The sequence below is a fragment of the Amphiura filiformis genome, chromosome 13, assembly GCF_039555335.1.
Source record: "Amphiura filiformis chromosome 13, Afil_fr2py, whole genome shotgun sequence".
Lineage (NCBI taxonomy): Eukaryota > Metazoa > Echinodermata > Ophiuroidea > Amphilepidida > Amphiuridae > Amphiura > Amphiura filiformis.
Genome location: NC_092640.1, coordinates 46,673,262 through 46,691,969, shown reverse-complemented (window position 1 = coordinate 46,691,969; position 18,708 = coordinate 46,673,262). Strand labels below are relative to the sequence as shown.

At 34.8% G+C, this 18,708-nt stretch overlaps 1 protein-coding gene across 1 annotated transcript in view; it reads left to right on the top strand.

Moving 5' to 3' along the window:
* The window catches only part of LOC140168433 (calcium-transporting ATPase sarcoplasmic/endoplasmic reticulum type-like), a 123,205-nt gene that overhangs the window by 6,218 nt on the left and 98,279 nt on the right, over nt 1-18,708 (top strand). The window contains 2 exon segments of the mRNA XM_072191825.1: nt 1,922-2,004; nt 9,879-9,986. Of these exon segments, the coding sequence (XP_072047926.1) occupies nt 1,922-2,004; nt 9,879-9,986 (191 nt within the window).

The window sequence follows — 18,708 nt, the reverse complement described above, 5'->3', positions numbered from 1 at the left end:
GTAAAGAATGTGTGTGTGTGGAGCGCAAACATTTTAATTGGAACTAAATATTATGCAAAATTTTTGATGGAAAGTGTAAGAAATATGCATCTGAAAATTAAAATGGTCACAAGCCCTTAATTGTATAACCATCCCTATTTTTGATGTAAAAAAATTATGACCCTCCTATTTTGGGTGTAAAAATGTTATCACTCCCACAGTTTATTCATGACCCCCATTCGAAGAAAATTGCTTCCCCTGTGTGTGTTATGACAAGTTTACTCCCCATTTCAGAAAAATACAGCACTAATTTTTTGGGATTAAAAACATATTAAGTTCTGCCAATGAAACATAGCCCTTAATTGTATAACCATCCCTATTTTTGATGTAAAAAAATTATGACCCTCCTATTTTGGGTATAAAAATGTTATCACTCCCACAGTTTATTCATGACCTCCATTCCGAAGAAAATTGCTTCCCCCTGTGTGTGTTATGACAAGTTGGGATTAAAAAAATATTAAGTTCTGCCAAATGAAACATAGCTCAATACTAATCATTCATTTAGTACTACATGTAACTGTAGACATAGAAAAAGTTTATTTTACTAATTTCTTGAAAATAAGAGTCACAAAAATTAATTCTGCCAAATGAAACATAGCTCAATCCTAATCATTCATTTAGTACTACATGTAACTGTAGATAATAGAAAAAGAACTGTTTTACTAATTTCTTGAAAAAAAAGCCAAAAACATGCATTTTCAATATGTTTTCTGACAACTGAGTCACAAAAATCAAAAGCATTCAAAATCTCGAGTATGCTGCTACTAGTATTTGGCTTTTAATTTTCACTTTTTTGGTGTTACTCTAATGAAATGATTGGTTATAAGAATGAAACATGCCTTTTTCCAAAAATTAGAATGCATGAATTGAAATTAGACTTGGTACAAGTTTTCAGACTTTATTGTCACATCATGTGAAAAACACCCTAAAAATGCATGTTTTTGGCTCTTAATTAACAAATTTGGCCAAATAGTGAAATTTAAATTGATTGGCAATTAGAACTGAATGAATAATTAGGACTGAGCTGTGTTTGATTTGGCAGAAGTTGATAATATTTTTTTAATCTCAAAAAATTAGTGCTGTATTTTTCTGGAATGGGGAGTAGGGTGATTGCGTGCATGCACAGTGTCTTCGCTTTGTAAGATTAGTGTTAGGTTAAAATGAACACTCAAGTCAAATGGAAAATTCATCAAGAATTTTGTCAATGGAGGTCAGCACTTGGTGAATTATAGGGGGAGATTTTTTGGCTGGCCAAAGGGTGGGGCCAAGGATTTTTTGGCAGGTGGAAAGGGGGGTGTCAAGCAATTTTTGGCAGGTCAAAGGGGGTTAAGCAATTTGTGCACAGATATTTTGGGCACCGCTTATATATTACACCCTAAGAAGGTGTAGGAAAATGTTAGGAACATGTTCAAATATGCAACATTTCCTGCTCGCTGAGCTCGTGCTATAATGTGTGATAAGACGATTTAAGCTTTTAAATTCGGGTTCCCCAAGTCTTGCATGTGTAAGGGGGAGGGGGCAATAATTTTTTGGCACATCAAAAGGGGGGGCAAACAGTTTTTGGCAGACCATTTTGAGAATTTGCCACCCTGGGAACACATAACTATTGCACAGCCCCTTAAATTTATGTAGCTATAGAGGGCCTTTTTTGGAACCTGACCCCATTTCTTGCAAGTGAGTTCACTCATGAGCCAAAAACGTGTCACATGTCCAACCAACCCTTTATCCCTGAGTAGCCTACTAACACCACAATGCGAGGGAAACCCCAAATAGTCACTGTAAGTAACCCACTGGTTGGGTGGGGGAACCACTGGTGTAGTGGAGCCTTGTGTAAACTGAATTTGTTGTAACAGTGGAACGTATGTGTTGATTCTCTCTACAGGCAAATCCCTGTGGCAACTAGTTCTAGAGCAGTTTGATGATCTGCTAGTCAAAATCCTTCTCCTTGCTGCTGTTGTGTCATTTGTAAGTATCTTAATTAGGTCACTCATTTAAGGGATCTGGAATGAGTGTTTTGAAGCGTTCGACAGTATTTTTGTGGGACATGAGAGCACATCAGACATATCAATTGCTTTCTGAATCTGAAGAATGTCTTTCTGATATCAAATAATTTTCATTTTTGAAATATATGATATAATACAAATTTTATGACAAATTATTAAAATTTGACATTTTTCACATTTTTTATATATAACAGTCCTCGAAGTAAATTTTATAAATCTAATTATATATTCTTAAAGTGTATGTAGCTGGGAGGAAAAGCCGACGATCAATTGAAAATTTTGACCTTTCATATTGAAGATATGGATTTTTTCTCCAAAAGACCTAATTTTTGTTGGTGTTTTGGGAAAAAATCCATATCTTCAATACTAAAGTCACAATTATCAATTGATCGGCTTTTCATCCCACCCACATACACTTTAAGTACATATTATCAGATTTATAAAGTTTACTTGAGTACTGTTAAATGTCAAAAATATCAATTTTAATCATTTGCCATAAAATGTGTATTACATTGCAATTTCAAAAATGAAAATTATTTGATATCAGAATGACATTCTTCGTATTCAGAATGCAATTCGATATGTCTGATGTGCTCTAATGTCCCCAATAAGTACTGTCCAAAGCGTTCATACCCCAGCCCTTAACCATGCCATTATCATGCCATGTTTCCTGCATTGGGTCGGTCATGTGAACCATGAACATAGCACACAAAGAAGAGCTCCCTTTCTAAAAGTAATTATTTCAATTTGAACAAATTAATATTGGAAAAAGTTGGTTGTGATAGAACAAGGATTTAAATAAAACTATGACAAAGTGGCCAGAAAAAAGGTTGAGTTTATCAAATTCATTGTTTTTTTTTTCATTCGTAAATTTTTGTGCTACCGTGGCAATGCTGATTAGTGGTTAAAAAAACACAGAATAGATAATCCAAAAAATACATGTCACTATAAAATATAATTTAAAAACATAAAACTAGAAAATGCTAGTGAAAAGAAATGGCTATTCTAGGTCTTGATCCTGGTACCTCCTGCGTGACATCCTACATGTAGTGCTTCTAGCCATGAGCTACACAGAATGATTTGATTGTGAAACGGTTGAAGTAATAGTTGAATCATTGTTTGCAGCCATAGTTTGCACACACATTGATCAAAAGTGATGCCTTCTTTAAAGTGTAACTGGAAATGTTTAACTCTTGGGAGTCTCAAAATTCTGGGGTAAAATTTTAAAATTGCTGCAATTGGGCTCATTATTATGTTTTGAATAATCCAAGTGTGAAAATATTTGGATTATTGGTCTCGCTATGAGTTTTAAAATATTGGGACTCAACTACGTCTCGTCCAATATTTTAAAACTCATAGCTTGACCAATAAATATGGGCTCAATCGATCCAATTTTATATCAAAGTCGGTGGATGGTGAGGATGGGAACATGGTCAAATTAAAGTGGCCCACCAATATGGTGAATATAATGATCACTACTACTGCGCAACCCAAGAATAAAAAATTCTATTTTTTTAGTTAAATAAGCTATGTGAAATACAGGATTTTTTTTAACTGTGTGTTTAGCCTACTTAGCCTCCTTTGTTTTGGTCACCTGTAAAAAAGAGGCAACACATAGTCACTGGAACCGCTTTTAAATACTTACCAGTGCGAGTTTGATAGACATACCTTCCTATTTTTATTCAGGGATGCAAGATTTTTGGGTTTTTTTTTCTATCCGGATCCGGAATCCCGATTTTTTTTTTTGCGGGAAAACATACTAAATTGGATCATCATAAAGAGCAAAAAAAAATAGGGGGGTTATACCCTCATAACCTATTCCCCAGGCGGCATAGGAAGCGCAACACATGACGTACGAGGCTGGCGAAGATACAGGGCTGACAGCCCCATTCAAAATACACGGTTAGCAATTACAAATGGAAAATTAACATACTTGCAGTGGGGTACTTTGTCGAACCCTGACGGTGTAAGAGTAAGATAATTTTGCTTTGACACCACATAACACATTTAGAATTGTTTGTGAAGATTTCATGATTATGTGTTAATCCAATGGCGACCTCAAAATTGGCGATATCGCTTCCATCACCGCCTGCTATTCCCCGGCGATCCCTAGCGTTCGCTAAAAAAGTGCTCCGATCAAGCGGTTAGTTTGCTAGTGCAGTTTCAGGTGTGTTTGTTTTTCAACAGCTACTTACATCCCTATTTTATTGGCCTAAAGTGCACACAGTTTCTAATGCACAAGCTAGGGCTTTGAGACAAACCTTTAAAGTTTAAATAATGCAGCGGTAGAGGTACCGTATGGGAAATGACTGGATATGCAATCCCTAGTACAGGTGAATGTTAACAAAAACAGTATCTTTTTCTAATTAATGTACATGTAGGCACTATATTTTTTTATTATTTTATAAGTTGATTTTTAATTTTTTTATACGAGTATATCCACCACTAACATAATTATATATATCACCCTCCTCATGTGGTAAGATTACAAAACAGCAAACTCTCAATCAGAGTGAACACAGCTGTAGCTGGTCATGTACAGACAATACTCAGGTTAGCAGTTTGTTCCTGGCTAGTACAAACCCTAGACAGCCCATCCAGCCAGGAGAATGGAATTCTGGCAATGTATTGTATGGTATGCGCAGTATGTTGAGACCAGTACATGTACTAGCGCTTGCTCACACAATGTGTGCATGTGCCAGCACATTGGTTGTCAAGGGTTTATTTTGTTTAGTTATCACTGAAAATGTATAATTTATATGTTCAAAATATTTTGGTTTGTAAAGATAAGGGATAAATTTACAAGAGCAGCTAACGCAATTTGATCAAAGAAAGTGTCAAGATGCAGCATTGATGATACACAAATGAATAAGAGCTACTGACAGCAGAGAAAATGCACCTCATTTAAAATGTTGTAATTTGGAGGATTTAGTACAGCTGCTAAGCTGAATCATGGTGCACTTCATGATAAAAGCATGTATTTCATGTGTGGAAACTCTCATGCTTTTATCACTTTACAGTACATATTTTTATTGCTTCTGTGATTGGGGTACGTGCTGGTGATCAGCGATCACGTTATCACGTAGAAGTGGTGAAGTTTCCTACCCTTCTACGCACTGATGACCAATGGGTTAGCAATCTTGTTGTCAAGACCTTTGATCAGCCAATCAGCGTGATTGTTTATCATTATCACTATGTTTACGCTCGTGTACGCTGGGCGCACAGCACAGACCACAGAGGTAGTAAAAAATTAACTGTAGCACACAAATGTACCAAATTTGAGAGCTCTACCCTAATTAAATTTGTCTCTCCCAATGTGTAATATAATTGTGAGAAATATATTTTACTCATTTTTTCAGGAAATTAACATTATTCAGGCCTTGTTACCATTTGTGATATGATGTGTATATTGCAAAAATATAACATTAACGGCAACGCCACTATAAATATTTACATACAGTATGTTAAAAATAATTTTAAAATGTCCCAAATCAATTCTGAGTTTGTATCAATTCATTTACTTTGCATTTTATAAAAAAAAGTATCATGTGTGGTTTGAAACTGATAGACAAATATGCACTCTTTTACAAATGTAATCAAAATAATAATCCATACAAGTTTCAAAACAATGTACAGATTGACCAAGACCATTACAGATATTACATTTCAAGGTGAACGGTTAATAATGAAATACTAAAAATAAGGAAGCAACACAGGGCATTCACAAGCCTTCAAGTTCAATCACAACCACTAATTTACTGGGATGAGAAAGGAGCTGTTGTGAGAGGTAATCACACTCCCTCTGATGAGGAAATTGTGAATAAATTTAAACGCACATGTGATGTGATTGAAATTTGAGATGAATTCATAAATTGTAATCATTTTAGTTTGTTTTAAAATGTTTTGTGAAATGGGTTGAATGAAGAATATGATGGTGAATATCAAGGTGTTTGCTAACTTGCTAAAAATACAATTTTCACCATGTGCTATCTCTTGCAAATTCGCAAATTGTGCAATTTCATATTTTATGCTGTCATTGTTTTATGTGCACCAGAATAAATCTTGTTTGCAGTATATGCACTATGCAGTAGTGTTTTGAAATGCACAGATAGATCTTTTCTTGCTTATAGCAGGGAAACAAGAGCCTCTTTTCCTTATTGTACCCAATGCAATTTGGTTGCCATGACAATTTGATACTAAGAGAAAGGGTTAAATGCATATGCATAATGGGATTGCTGTTCAACTGCTTTCGGTGCAATACCTGAGTGCAGTTTAACAATGGCTTGTGTGAACATTCTAATGTAATTGTAAAAATAAAAACAACCAAAAAATCATGATTCTTAACTGAAGTTGACTCTCAGACTAGAGGAATCATGGGGTGGACAATATAAAACCATGTGCAAATTTCTGATTTATGACATCCCACCAGTTTAAAATATTATAGTTTTTGTTTCTCTTATGCCTCAATTCATGACAAAAATTAATGTTTTAAATGTGCCCATATCTTATTCTTTGCAAAGTAACGGTATTTTTTGTGAACAGATCTGAAATGTTGAATGGAAAGCCTTTTGTGTTGGTATTTATTAAACAGCTAACTAAAACATAATGCTATGTCTCATAGCTCATGACAATTTAAAAAACGAATGCATTTTTTTTTTATTTTAAGATTTTATTTCTATTTTTATTTTTTTTAAACTCAATTTTGAGTTATTTAAATGTAATTTTCGAGTGTTTAAAGTTAATAACAAATTGTATAAGATCCAGAACGAAATTACAACACATTGTCTATGGAACAGTGTAATGTTATACACATAATCATGCAGAACTCGCATAAGCGTGAAATCGGAATCAACTGAAATTTTGGGAATGAGCTTTTTTTCGTGGATATCGGAGTATCTACTGAAATATGTCATAAAAAGGGGATGCTAGGATCACAAAATACTCCTTTAAAAGGAAACAACTCTGAAAATGGTCTAGATAAATAGAATTGTGCATTGTAATTACATATGCCTGCTTAAAAATGAAATATTTATCAACCTCTGACTGGATAAAAAAAAAGTGGTTCTTGTGTAGCGAGTTAAATCGATATATGCTGTGAATTAATTTGTTGGCAGAACTCTTTTTTATGGTACACATTTATTACTAGCTTGCATTTTGTTGTAGAGGTTTCCATAGTAACTAGCCCAATAATTAGGAATGGACATCTTGCATGTAGCCGAGTGTGAAAAGTGGTGCCAGTTGGTGATATTGTGATGATATGATTGCATTCTAATTTTAAAGGCATTTTTGTGCAGTTGAGTTTTTCCTCGACATATTAAAAAAGTGCCAAACTTTAACTAAAGCCAGAAAGCTCTGAAAAATAGGTAAATAATTTGACTCTCAAACAAGATTCTGCTTATTTGAGTGAAAGTACCATAGACTATAGCAATTTTCAGCTGGATAGTTTTTTTTTTTCGAAGTCAAGATATGAGCCTCACAAAATGCAAAAAAAGTAATGACGCTACTCATGAATGCAAAAAAGGTGGTCTTACTCAAATTTCGGCAGGCCATTATTTCCGAATGAAGCGCTATTGTTTTGCATATGGGTATAATCAGAAATAATGGCACCAAAGTGTGACAAAAGTGTCAAAATTACAAACAGTGTTCAGAAATGTAATTGTTGTCTTATTGTAAGCAAAACATATCTAAATTCAAGAAAAATAAAAAATTACTTCAGTAATATTACTAAATATATTTTTTCAACTGGTTTATTGGCAAAAGTAGTCAAAAATCTTCAGAAATATAACACAAAAGACCCATGTCATTCCTTGTTATATTTTGACAAAATTATGCAAATTGTAATTCTTTGAGTTTTAATTAATTACTTAGAAAATAAACTAAAATAGTCATGTAGAATTTTTCACATTGAAACAAAGTTTTGGAAAAAAAAATTAAAATTTTCATTTAAACACCTAAAAATTTGTGGAAATCAGGAACAAAAGTTTTTATTTGTCAAAAGAAACATCTTGAATTATTTTCTGTTTAAGTTTATATCATGCAATATGATGTGCAAAAACTGTGTTGAAGTTTTTAGCATCACATTGTTCTTCAAATTGATGTTAGGATCTATCTAAGTAGTGCTATTGTGTAACACTCCTGACACTGTACACTACCTGTATGGCCTGAAATATTTTATAAACTACATTTTCTAAAACAGTCTTTGTAATTTTTTGTTGACAACATCTATGGCCCTCTCAAAAAAGGCACAGAATTTAGGTGATTTACGTTCATTTTTGTTTTTCGAGCCCAGCTTGCATGTTTTTGTAACACTCCTGACACTTTGCTACAGTAACTGTATAGCCTCAAATATATAAATTTGCAAATCACATTTTCTAATGTAGTTTTTGTAATTTTTTGGTGACACTATCTATGGCTATCTCAAAAAGGGGCAAAAAATTGAATTACATTAGTTCAATTTTATTGTTGAACCTATATTACTTACAATTGATGGTCAGGAGGGGAACATTTTGGTCGAGCTATGAAAACCATGTTTTTATGTACATATTTCTTGAATATGAAGGTCTTACATCATGATTGCAGCAGTTTGGCTTCAGGAATATATTTTCAGGGCTAAAAGAACACCAACAGACTGGTTATTTCTCAGAAAATTGAATTATTGCCAATTATTTAATTCTGTCATGTCTGTGTAACACTCCTGACATTGACTATTTAGATAGCTGTAGCAAACATGTTCAAGCAATGGCAAATATTTTTCTTGTTTTTGAGTTCCTATCCCAATGCACTAATAAAATAAAAAGTAATGTATGAATATTGCCAACTTGGTGTATGAAAAAAATCAAGTTGAATTCTGATGTAACACTCCTGACGAGACGGAATTTCTCTTTTCAACCCGCTCTAAAAAAGCGGTTTTGATATCATGCAAGTTTAATTTTTTCCAAGTTTGGCCCAAATGTTGCTTTTACTTTAAACAGACTGAAACAGATTATTACTGTCATCACAACCTTACAATGCTACACAATCTGGCGAGAAGTGATTTTTGGAACATATTTTATTTTTCGCACCATGTAGTCTTCACATGTTCCTAAATAGACTATTAAGCGACTAATATGAAAGAATTTGGTACTTAATAATTGCACACACTTCACAACATGCCATGAAAACCCATGCAACACTTTGCAACTTGTATATTTTTTACAGTGCATGATTAAAAAACAAGTACCTCTTTTCTTGTCACGCTAAAGTGTAACACTCCTGACCATATGGGGAAGAAAATTGGGCATATTATTTTTTACATGACAGCTATGACACTACAAATTGCTGTGGTTAAAGAGAAAATCATAACACACTTTTTGAAAGATGAATTTCTTTGCTGGTCTTTTTCATTTGCATAGCAGGCATCAAAAACCAAACGGTGCCATTATTTTTGACTTTACCCATATATGTGTTCATTATATCCAAATAATTATGTAGAGTATGCTAGATGACCTTAAATTAGGGCTACTAAGAATACACAAAATGTTGGGCTATTTACTGAAAACTTCCCATATTTTGGTTGCAAATGTGTTTTTGACATTTGGAAAAAAAAAAAAAAAAAAAAAAGTGGGCTGTTGGCGCCCCCCCAGTTAAAAACACGAAAATGGTCAAAAATTTTAGTTATTTTATATGTAATGTGTGTAAAAATAGCATGTACAGTTAGCATACATCATTTCCTAATAACCCACCAAAAACCCCTAATGTTATACTGTTGGTAGCAAGCTATAAAGTCTAATGCTGCGAAACCCTCAAGTTACAACATAAAAGCCATGAAACTAATGATGTTTGTGTGTTTCCTTTCAGATTTTAGCCATCTTTGAGGAGGATGAAGATGAGAAAGTGACTGCCTTTGTAGAACCTTTTGTCATTCTGCTGATTCTAATAGCTAATGCAATTATTGGTGTATGGCAGGTAAGAATATATGTTAACAACTAAAATATGCAGGCCTCAAATTAATACAGGTCCTCGGGTCAAATACTCGTAGAAGTAGGGAAGGACTAGTGATTATCCTACCATAAGGATCTGCAGCACCCGCAAAGATTTAAGCAATCTCAGTGAAAGGAAAAACATTGATAAAGCTTCCGAATTCAGCAGTCAATGTGTTATTCATGCATCCATGATATCCGGCGATGACAAATTCTACAACCCTAAAATAGCATTTATTACCTGCACAGACGATGCCAAATTCATCCTACCATCCCGTAAACGTTCGCCTAATGACGCCCCTGGGCTCCTTTGCCTTGGGGTATGTTCAAATAGAACGCTCCCTCTAAAAATCTCAACAAGAATTAAGGGTATGTGCCCTTAAGGGGTGGGGTATGAACGTTTGGACAGTATTTTTTGTCGGACATTAGAGCACATCAGACATCGAATTGCATTCTGAATACGAAGAATGTCCTTCTGATATCAAATAATTTTGATTTTTTTTAAAATTCGCAATGTAATACACATTTTATGGCAAATGATTAAAAATTGGTATTTTTGATATTTAACAGTACTCGAAGTAAACTTTATAAATCTGATGATTTGTACTTAAAGCGTATGTAGGTGGGATGAAAAGCCGACGATCAATTGAAAATTTTGACCTTTCGTATTGAAGATATATGGATTATTTTTCCCAAAACACCAGAAAAAATTAGGTCTTTTTGGGAAAAAAATTGATATCTTCAATATGAAAGGTCAAAATTTTCAATTGATCGTCGGCTTTTCCTCCCAGCTACATACACTTTAAGAATATGTCATTAGGTTTATAAAATTTACTTCGAGGACTGTTATATATATAAAAATATGAAAAATATCAAATTTTGATAATTTGTCATAAAATTTGTATTATATTGTGAATTTCAAAAATGATAATCATTTGATACCAGAAAGACCTTCTTCGTGTCCAGAATGCAATTCAATATGTCTGATGTTCTCTCATGTCCCACAAAAAATACTGTCGAAACGCTCATTCCAGATCCCTTAATTGCTGGTGAGATTTTTATGGGAGGGCACTTTTAGTTTGTGTCTAAAATTCCAGTTATGTCAAGAGAGCCCATTAACGCCATTAGGCGAACGTTTACGGTATTCCCTTGAATGGCTTTATAAAATTTATAAATTTGCTTTTTCACCCTTTATTTTGAGGATTTATAATGCCAATTTACAATCAGGGGCTTTCCCCACAGTGCATAACTTGTATGTATGCCGAATTTGGCAGTTTCATTCTTACGGAAATCCGATACTGTCTCAGTTAAGTTGATATAAAACATATCATTCAATACTGTTTGTTTCTGAAAAAAATAATGTGCATTTTATGTGAAATTTTGTCAACCACTAATACGTCTCAAATCTCGATATATACATGCAAATACATGGCCAGCCGACGTCATTGACGTCATAATATATGCAGGAAACAGGTTCTATAATTGGCTTAACTATACTATAATACCAATATGTCACGTAACGTCATGATTTTAGTATTGCCCGATCGGGCATAGCTCTTCAGAGTTTTAATTGCCAACAAAATATTTGATTGCCCCGGGCTATCGGACAGGAGATTTGTCGCGGCCTGTCTCCCACTTATTTTCACCCTTGCTGGTCACTGCTAACGTTTCTTGTGCGATTGTGCAGTGAAGCAAAATCATCATCATAGCGGCTGGCAGGAAAGTATGAAACCAGCATTACTTACTTACTCAGCAACCTTTTGGTCTTTTAAAATGGACGTATTGCGAAATGCCAAGAAGGTCATACCTCCTGAGTGGTGTCACATGAAAGAGAACGAAATAAAGAATACAACAAATATTTCCCCACCCAGGGGTGACAATAAGACTTGGGTCAATATTCATATGGGTCCTTTTTCTCTTGGGCGTTTTTCCCTCACAATTTCCCTTCAACAAGAGCCAAGGTTTGGGATGTATTGCTACATGAGGTTACTGCCAACTACAAATAGATTGTACACATGGCCAGATTGAGCAGAGATGGGTAATCAATAAAACCCAGGTCTGTCTGAAGTTGACAGTGACATTACATGCATTATGTACAGTGTACAAAGATGGCGTTGGTGAATTTGACAATGACATGTACGACAAAGATGACATATATATGCAGAATGAAGATGGAAGCAATTGTTTGTAGTGAACTATTACTGGGGTACTTGATTTCACCTCAAGTATGATTGACCTACATGTGTAGTAGCATCTTGCAGTATGAAATGTGTGCGTTGATTTCAATGTATATGTGCGTAGAATGGGCTGAATGGTGAAATCACTTTATGTCAATAACAAAGTGAATATGAAATGATGTGTATTGAACATCCGTTCTCCATTTTGTTGTAGTCCGGTTGTCAGGATTCATGTTGTTTTGGTGTACACAATTTTATCAATTTGCAGGGATTACCTTTTGAGGAGAGCAAGAGCAATCGCTCTCTACTGCTCTCCTTAAAATCATATATAGGAGAGTGATTTTTAGCTTTCCTTAGTTGACCATTCTCTCCTTACATTTTATTGTAAATGTTCTAATCTAAACAGCTCTTCTTGAAGGCTCTAGAAGAGCTATTATGCTCTCCTGCAAATTCCAAAAGACAGTCCCTGAATTTGCTACACAATTTTTGAGTTGAGTAGCATTTTTAAGCCATAGACTTACACACTAAAGTATGTGAATGTACCAAGAGAAAGCAAATTTTGCTACACATAAAAAAAAAAAAAAAAGAAGCTTAATCCAACACTGAATGCTTCTTATGGAATTTGCTTCTTAAAAAATAAAATAATGTATTTCCCTGCTAGAATAATTAGAATGTTAACTAGGAAATGAAATAAATATAATGCATTTGAAATTTAACTTTGAACTTTGACTCATTTAGAGTGAATATATTTTTCTGTAAGTCTGTTGAACCATTGGGATCATGGAAACAGCATGACATAGGTTCCCAGCATGAAGTAAATGCCACAATAACTTGACGACTAGTCCGTGCATCCTAGCCAACTATTCAGCAATCGCATCTCCCTCCTCCCATTCTCCCTGGCACTATCATCTTCATCATCAGCTGAGATGGAAGATGAGGCCTAGGATAGCCCCAGGCACTATTGTAGATGATAACAAATCCCATCATGCTTAGTGCAATCATGCTTGATGCATCTATCAGTCAATTAAAAAATAGTTGTTAATTTTAAAACTGGAAAAAAAGGTAAAAAAGGAACAATAAGTAAATTATATAGAAAACTACTTGGCTACATGTAATGCTATAATAACTTCTAGGTAAGGCCCGGCAAAAAACGAGATCTCGCTTTTCACGCCGTGATTCTCGCTATTAACCAATTATCTCGCTTTTTAAGAAAGTTTCCAAGCAGTATACTTACTATAAAAATGTTCCTTTATGCCATAAAAGTTCGTTGAATTCCATGAAATGAACTTCAACATTGGAAAAGAGTGCAGAATTCAACAGCATTCAACAGCATTGCTAGGTGCAAAAGCCATTCTTTACTTAATAAAAATGACATTTCATTGCAAATGAGTTCAAGTTTAGGCCAAATATCGTTATATTTATTGAATTATTGGAATATTTTGACTATAAAACATAATTCAAGGTAAAAAAAAACGACAAGGTAGTAAAGGAAGCACATCCTCACTGTTGTCATTGACCGAATCTGAACAACAGAGGGCTTTTTTATGGAATTATTTTTTAAATTTTTTTTTCGTATTTTCGGGGCGTTTTTAAAGCTTCTTGTACCATTTTCCGGGGGAAATCTCGCTTTTCTCACTTTTCAATACTTTGGATCTTGTTTTTTACTTCAAAAAATTGTGTTTTTTGCCGGGGCCTACTTCTAGGAATAAAGTTACATTAATTAATTGCTAGATCTACAATGTGTATGGAGCAAAGTAACCTAAAAATAAGTAATTTTTGAAGAATAAAAAAGTAAGAAAATACATATTAGATTTCCAATTGAATAAGAAATGATTTACAAACCACAAAATGCACAATGATTTTCACTACGTTAAAAATATAAACTGTATACATGTAGGTAGCTTTGCAACTTTGTTTGGGTAGCAAGATGGGTATCTTTGCAAGGGGTTAATCTTTTATTTTGAATTATTTTCACAATTTGCTGTGTACATGTTTACTAATTTAGTATAAAGATGCCACACTCCATGTCCATCTCCTTTAAAATTATGTTACCGATAATGGTAAAGACCAAGGAAACAAACGAACAAATATAGTTGATATCAGCACCTAATAGCGTGTTTCTATTGGGGCATTATCCGGGAAAAAAACGGCTAAGAGATTAACTGTGCCCAATAGAAACAGACCTCCGCTATTCTCCGGATAATAGCGGCGAGAATTTTCTGGGGAATTTATCCTACTTTTAGTAGGATAATGGCATAAATTATCCGGATAACGCCAATGTAAACTGACATCGTTCCGACAGACTACGCTTACAGGAGAGAAACCGGAAATTGACACGGTCACGTGATCGCAACGTGTGTTCTGTTTTGTTTACCATTTCATAAGCTGTTGGAGCTGAGCTGACGAATACGGCGTACAACTTTCGTTCAGAGTAAAAAATATTTTAAACATTGTTAAAAGAGGCATAAATTCAGGTATAGATTATTAATAAATCAGAAATCATGGCTGAAAAATCTCTTTTCGTGTGGACACTGAAGGAATAGGCCTAAGGGCCGAGAAGGTTTCAGCATGTTCAGTGATTGCAGCGCTGTGTAGAGTGTGTGTGTAGGCCGATTGTATTAAAGCCCAGCATTAGTAAGGTAGAATTAACATGTTAAAATTCCCATTAAAAGTGAACAAGTTACGATCGCCATCATCAACCAACAAGACTTGCAATAACCTGAGATATGACCTTTCTCCGGCAAAGTCACGAAGTGTGACGACCGGGCCACGGTTGCTTGCATTTTCCGGATAACAGTCCCCAATAGAAATTGACCGTCAGCCGTCATTCTCCGCTATTACCTGGCGATAGTGTTGTTCCATGAAAAGTGCGCTAACACAATGGTACGCGGAAAGTATCCGCTCATGATCGAGAATTAGATATTTTGCCTATAACTTTTGATACTTCTAAAATGTAACATGGATTTTAAACTAAAATGTTACATTTTGGCCAAAAAAAAAAAAAAAACATGGAAGGAATCAATTTCCATAAATTTGAGTGACTTTGTGAAAGGAAGTTCAAAACAATCACCCAATTGAGTGCTTAATTATGTATTACCCGGTACTCATTTTACTAGTAAAATTTACTTGTAGTAGACATATTTACTATTAATTGACTAACTCACAGACTGCATTGTGGTATAGATGTTTTGTAGACCTTTCTACCATACCCATTGATTTCAGATCTATATCTGCTCTACTTTGCCTTACTCAGGTGTTTATCAAGTCAATTTTCATTGACATATACATTGAACTCACAACTCATTGAACTGATAGAAATAGAAATTTAGTACTGGAAGTACAATAGGAATGCAGTCATCACAATAAATAATGCACAGCAGTTCATGAATCATAAGGTTATATAGCCAACATGAGGGCTCATTCCCAAAATCAAGAGGGGCACTTAACATAAATTACCATGTACGGCTATGCTCCCCCAGAAAGACCCCTGTTTTTTGGCTACGCAGCTCTGAAAGACCCCTGAATTTGACCAAAACAGAGCACTGAAAGACCCTGATTTTGATATTTCCAACTCTAAAACCACTAAATTGCCCATCCTCACATTTCTGTTTTTCTAGGTGATTTTCAACCAGATAGCCAAGAAAGATCCCTGGTTTTGACTGTTCACAGCTCCCAAAGGCCCTCTTCTACCAGTACAATGTCAGCTCCCAAAGAGCCACCACTTCGGAATTCTGGGGGAATACCCACCAAAAAAATTATGAAATGTGCCCCCATCATAATGACTGCAAGGATGTTTTATTTAATTTGAGATATTAGTGATGACAAATGATGTAGAAATAACCATATGTACACATCAGGAATACCCATCATGATTGAGTGTTATTGCACATGCATGACAATAACCATATTCATTTATGGTAATTGCTGCCGACAATGAGGCTTGCTATGGGAAACATGGACGGAAAATGAAAATTGCAACTTTTGAATATGTGTGTACCTTCCATCCAATCGATTTTAGTCTCTTGACTTGGTAATAACTGCATCATTTGCAGTCACTGATATCTCAAATTAAAGAAAACACTTAGTTTCTTCTAGCACAGTTATTCCAAGTCTTTTAAAGTACCTTCATGTCAAAAAGGTAACAAAAGCCCAATAATTTCCGCCTTATATAAGCCGAACAAACTTTATGTAGGGCCTACATACATGTATACCTCTACTAATATTGATTGGTATGAAACAAAAGAATAAAATAGTGAACAAATGGCAGCAGCAAAGTTACAAATTGAAAAGGAAAACATGTTACTCTTGAGTCTTGATGTAGACCAATATGGCATTGAAATTTTATACAAACTTTTTTTTAAGAAAAAGAATAAGGCTAGCCAGCCACGTGGCATGGAGAGAGCCAGTCAAGACCCCTGCCATTTTCCCTATTTGCAAGCATCAAAATCGGCAGTCATTTTACACGGAAACTTAATATGGTGCGACACTTCTCTGTAGGCTTCCTGTATTTTGTATTATTTTTGCAGTGCACTGCGTGCATCCGACTCCTTAGTGTGTGTGCCTATGCAGGCATTGGTGTTATTGGGCGTTTAGATTTGTATCCAATTAACATTTTGTTATTCACATAGTGAGTATATTTCTTGCTGGTTGTTGTTGCTGCTTATTATTAGGTGCTAATTATTATTCATGGACACACATTTGTTGATCATTTGGTGACCAGCACATGTGACAAAGAAATAAAACATTAACTAGAAAAGGATGTGCCTAGAATGTTCAATTTCTCTTATAAATTATATACCGCACTGTAACTGTTCCAGGGAAAAACATATGTATGCAGGGTTCGAATTCGGTCAATTTTTTTGCATAGCTGTTTGTGCTATGCAAAACACATGTTTGCATAGCAGTTTCCAAATTTTGCATCGCAGTTCTTTTGCTATGCAAAAAAAAAAATGTGTAGCGTTTGGCGATGCAATATTGTGTTTGCGTAGCTGTCATTGTCATCAAATCTCGGCTATCACTTCCCAAACTCACCTTGTTGCTTATAAAATATCCAAGAAAATACAGGTTGTATGTGTTCATCATTTATTTATCATCAATAAATTCATGTTTGTGCTGGATTTCATGCTTAAAAGCCATCAGAATTCACGATTGTTTTCAAGAAGTCAAAATTTATGTGTAATATCACCATTGACATTTCCCTCATTAATTATTCATGAGCTCATTATCGCGACGTAAAGTGGGTATTTTGAAACCGATGCTCAGTAAACATATAAACAATTTTTTATGTGCAGTTGGTATATAGCTTCAGGGGGTCTTGAAACTACTTGAAAACATCTTTTCTGCCCTTTCGGAGGATGCGTTAGGGAACTTTTGAGGTAAATACGATGTGGAATTTAGCTCAAATTTATGCATAGCACTTTTAGCTATGCATTTTGGAAAAGTGCATAGCAGTTGATGGTAATTGCATCGCATTTTGCGATGCAATACCATCGAATTCGACCGCTGTATGTATGTATTTCACACTCAGTGGTTTTGAACTTTCCATCTCTCATCTTAATCTCAGAGTGTTGTTGAACGTGTGTTGGTTCTGTGTGGGAGACATATACATGTAGCAGACTTTCAAAGTTCATTGTGTGGGAAACCTCAGAAAATATATTGATTTTAAGGATTCATTAAAGGCTAAAAAAGGCTCCATTGCTTATTGTGAATGTATAGGAAATTGAGTGTGTGCTCTTTTACTATTAAGCTTGATGTATGGATATGAAAGCATGCTGATGTGTAGCATTAAGGTTAGCGAGAGTTTTTCATGCGCTTGATTTCAGAGGGCGTAAGTTCATAACAGAAACAGCCATGCAGAAAATGAACAAGCATACCGGGACGTAGGCCTACTTACAATAGAATATCGATCCACGGTCAAGACATGAAAAGGCTATGAAACTTGGCTTAGCTCGTGCCCGGAGCTCGGATGCCGGGGGCACAAGCCGTTTTCGTAATTTTCACAAGGATTTTATAAATTTTAAAATTGATTGGGGGCACTTCGTCAAGCTACGCCCTGGAAAATGTGTTGATTTTGAATTTATAGCCTTGATATCTTTGATGAAATCAACTTCTTCTATTCCCCTGATTACAATGTAAGGGTAGGCAACAACAACAATATCAAAAAGCAATTATTTGTAAATCGAATTTGGGATGAAAATCAACAAGACAGACTTAGCAGGCCTACACATTTCTGAATTATATAAAGTGAAAAACAATCAATCACGATTCACTGCACTCAGCGAATCAATCAAATAAAACTAAAAAGAAAGGAGCAAGAAAGAATAAAGAAATAGCGAAAAAGAGAAAGAAAGAGAAGAGTAAAAAAAAGAAAGAAAGAAAGAAAGAAAGGAAAAAAAAAAGAAATGAAAAAAAGAAAGGGAGAAAGAAAAGAGGAAAGAAAGGAAGTAAAAATGAGAAAAGAGAAAAAAAAGAAAATTCAGCCACACGGAGACTCGAACCCACAAAAATAGTTCATATTAGATTCCCAGTCCA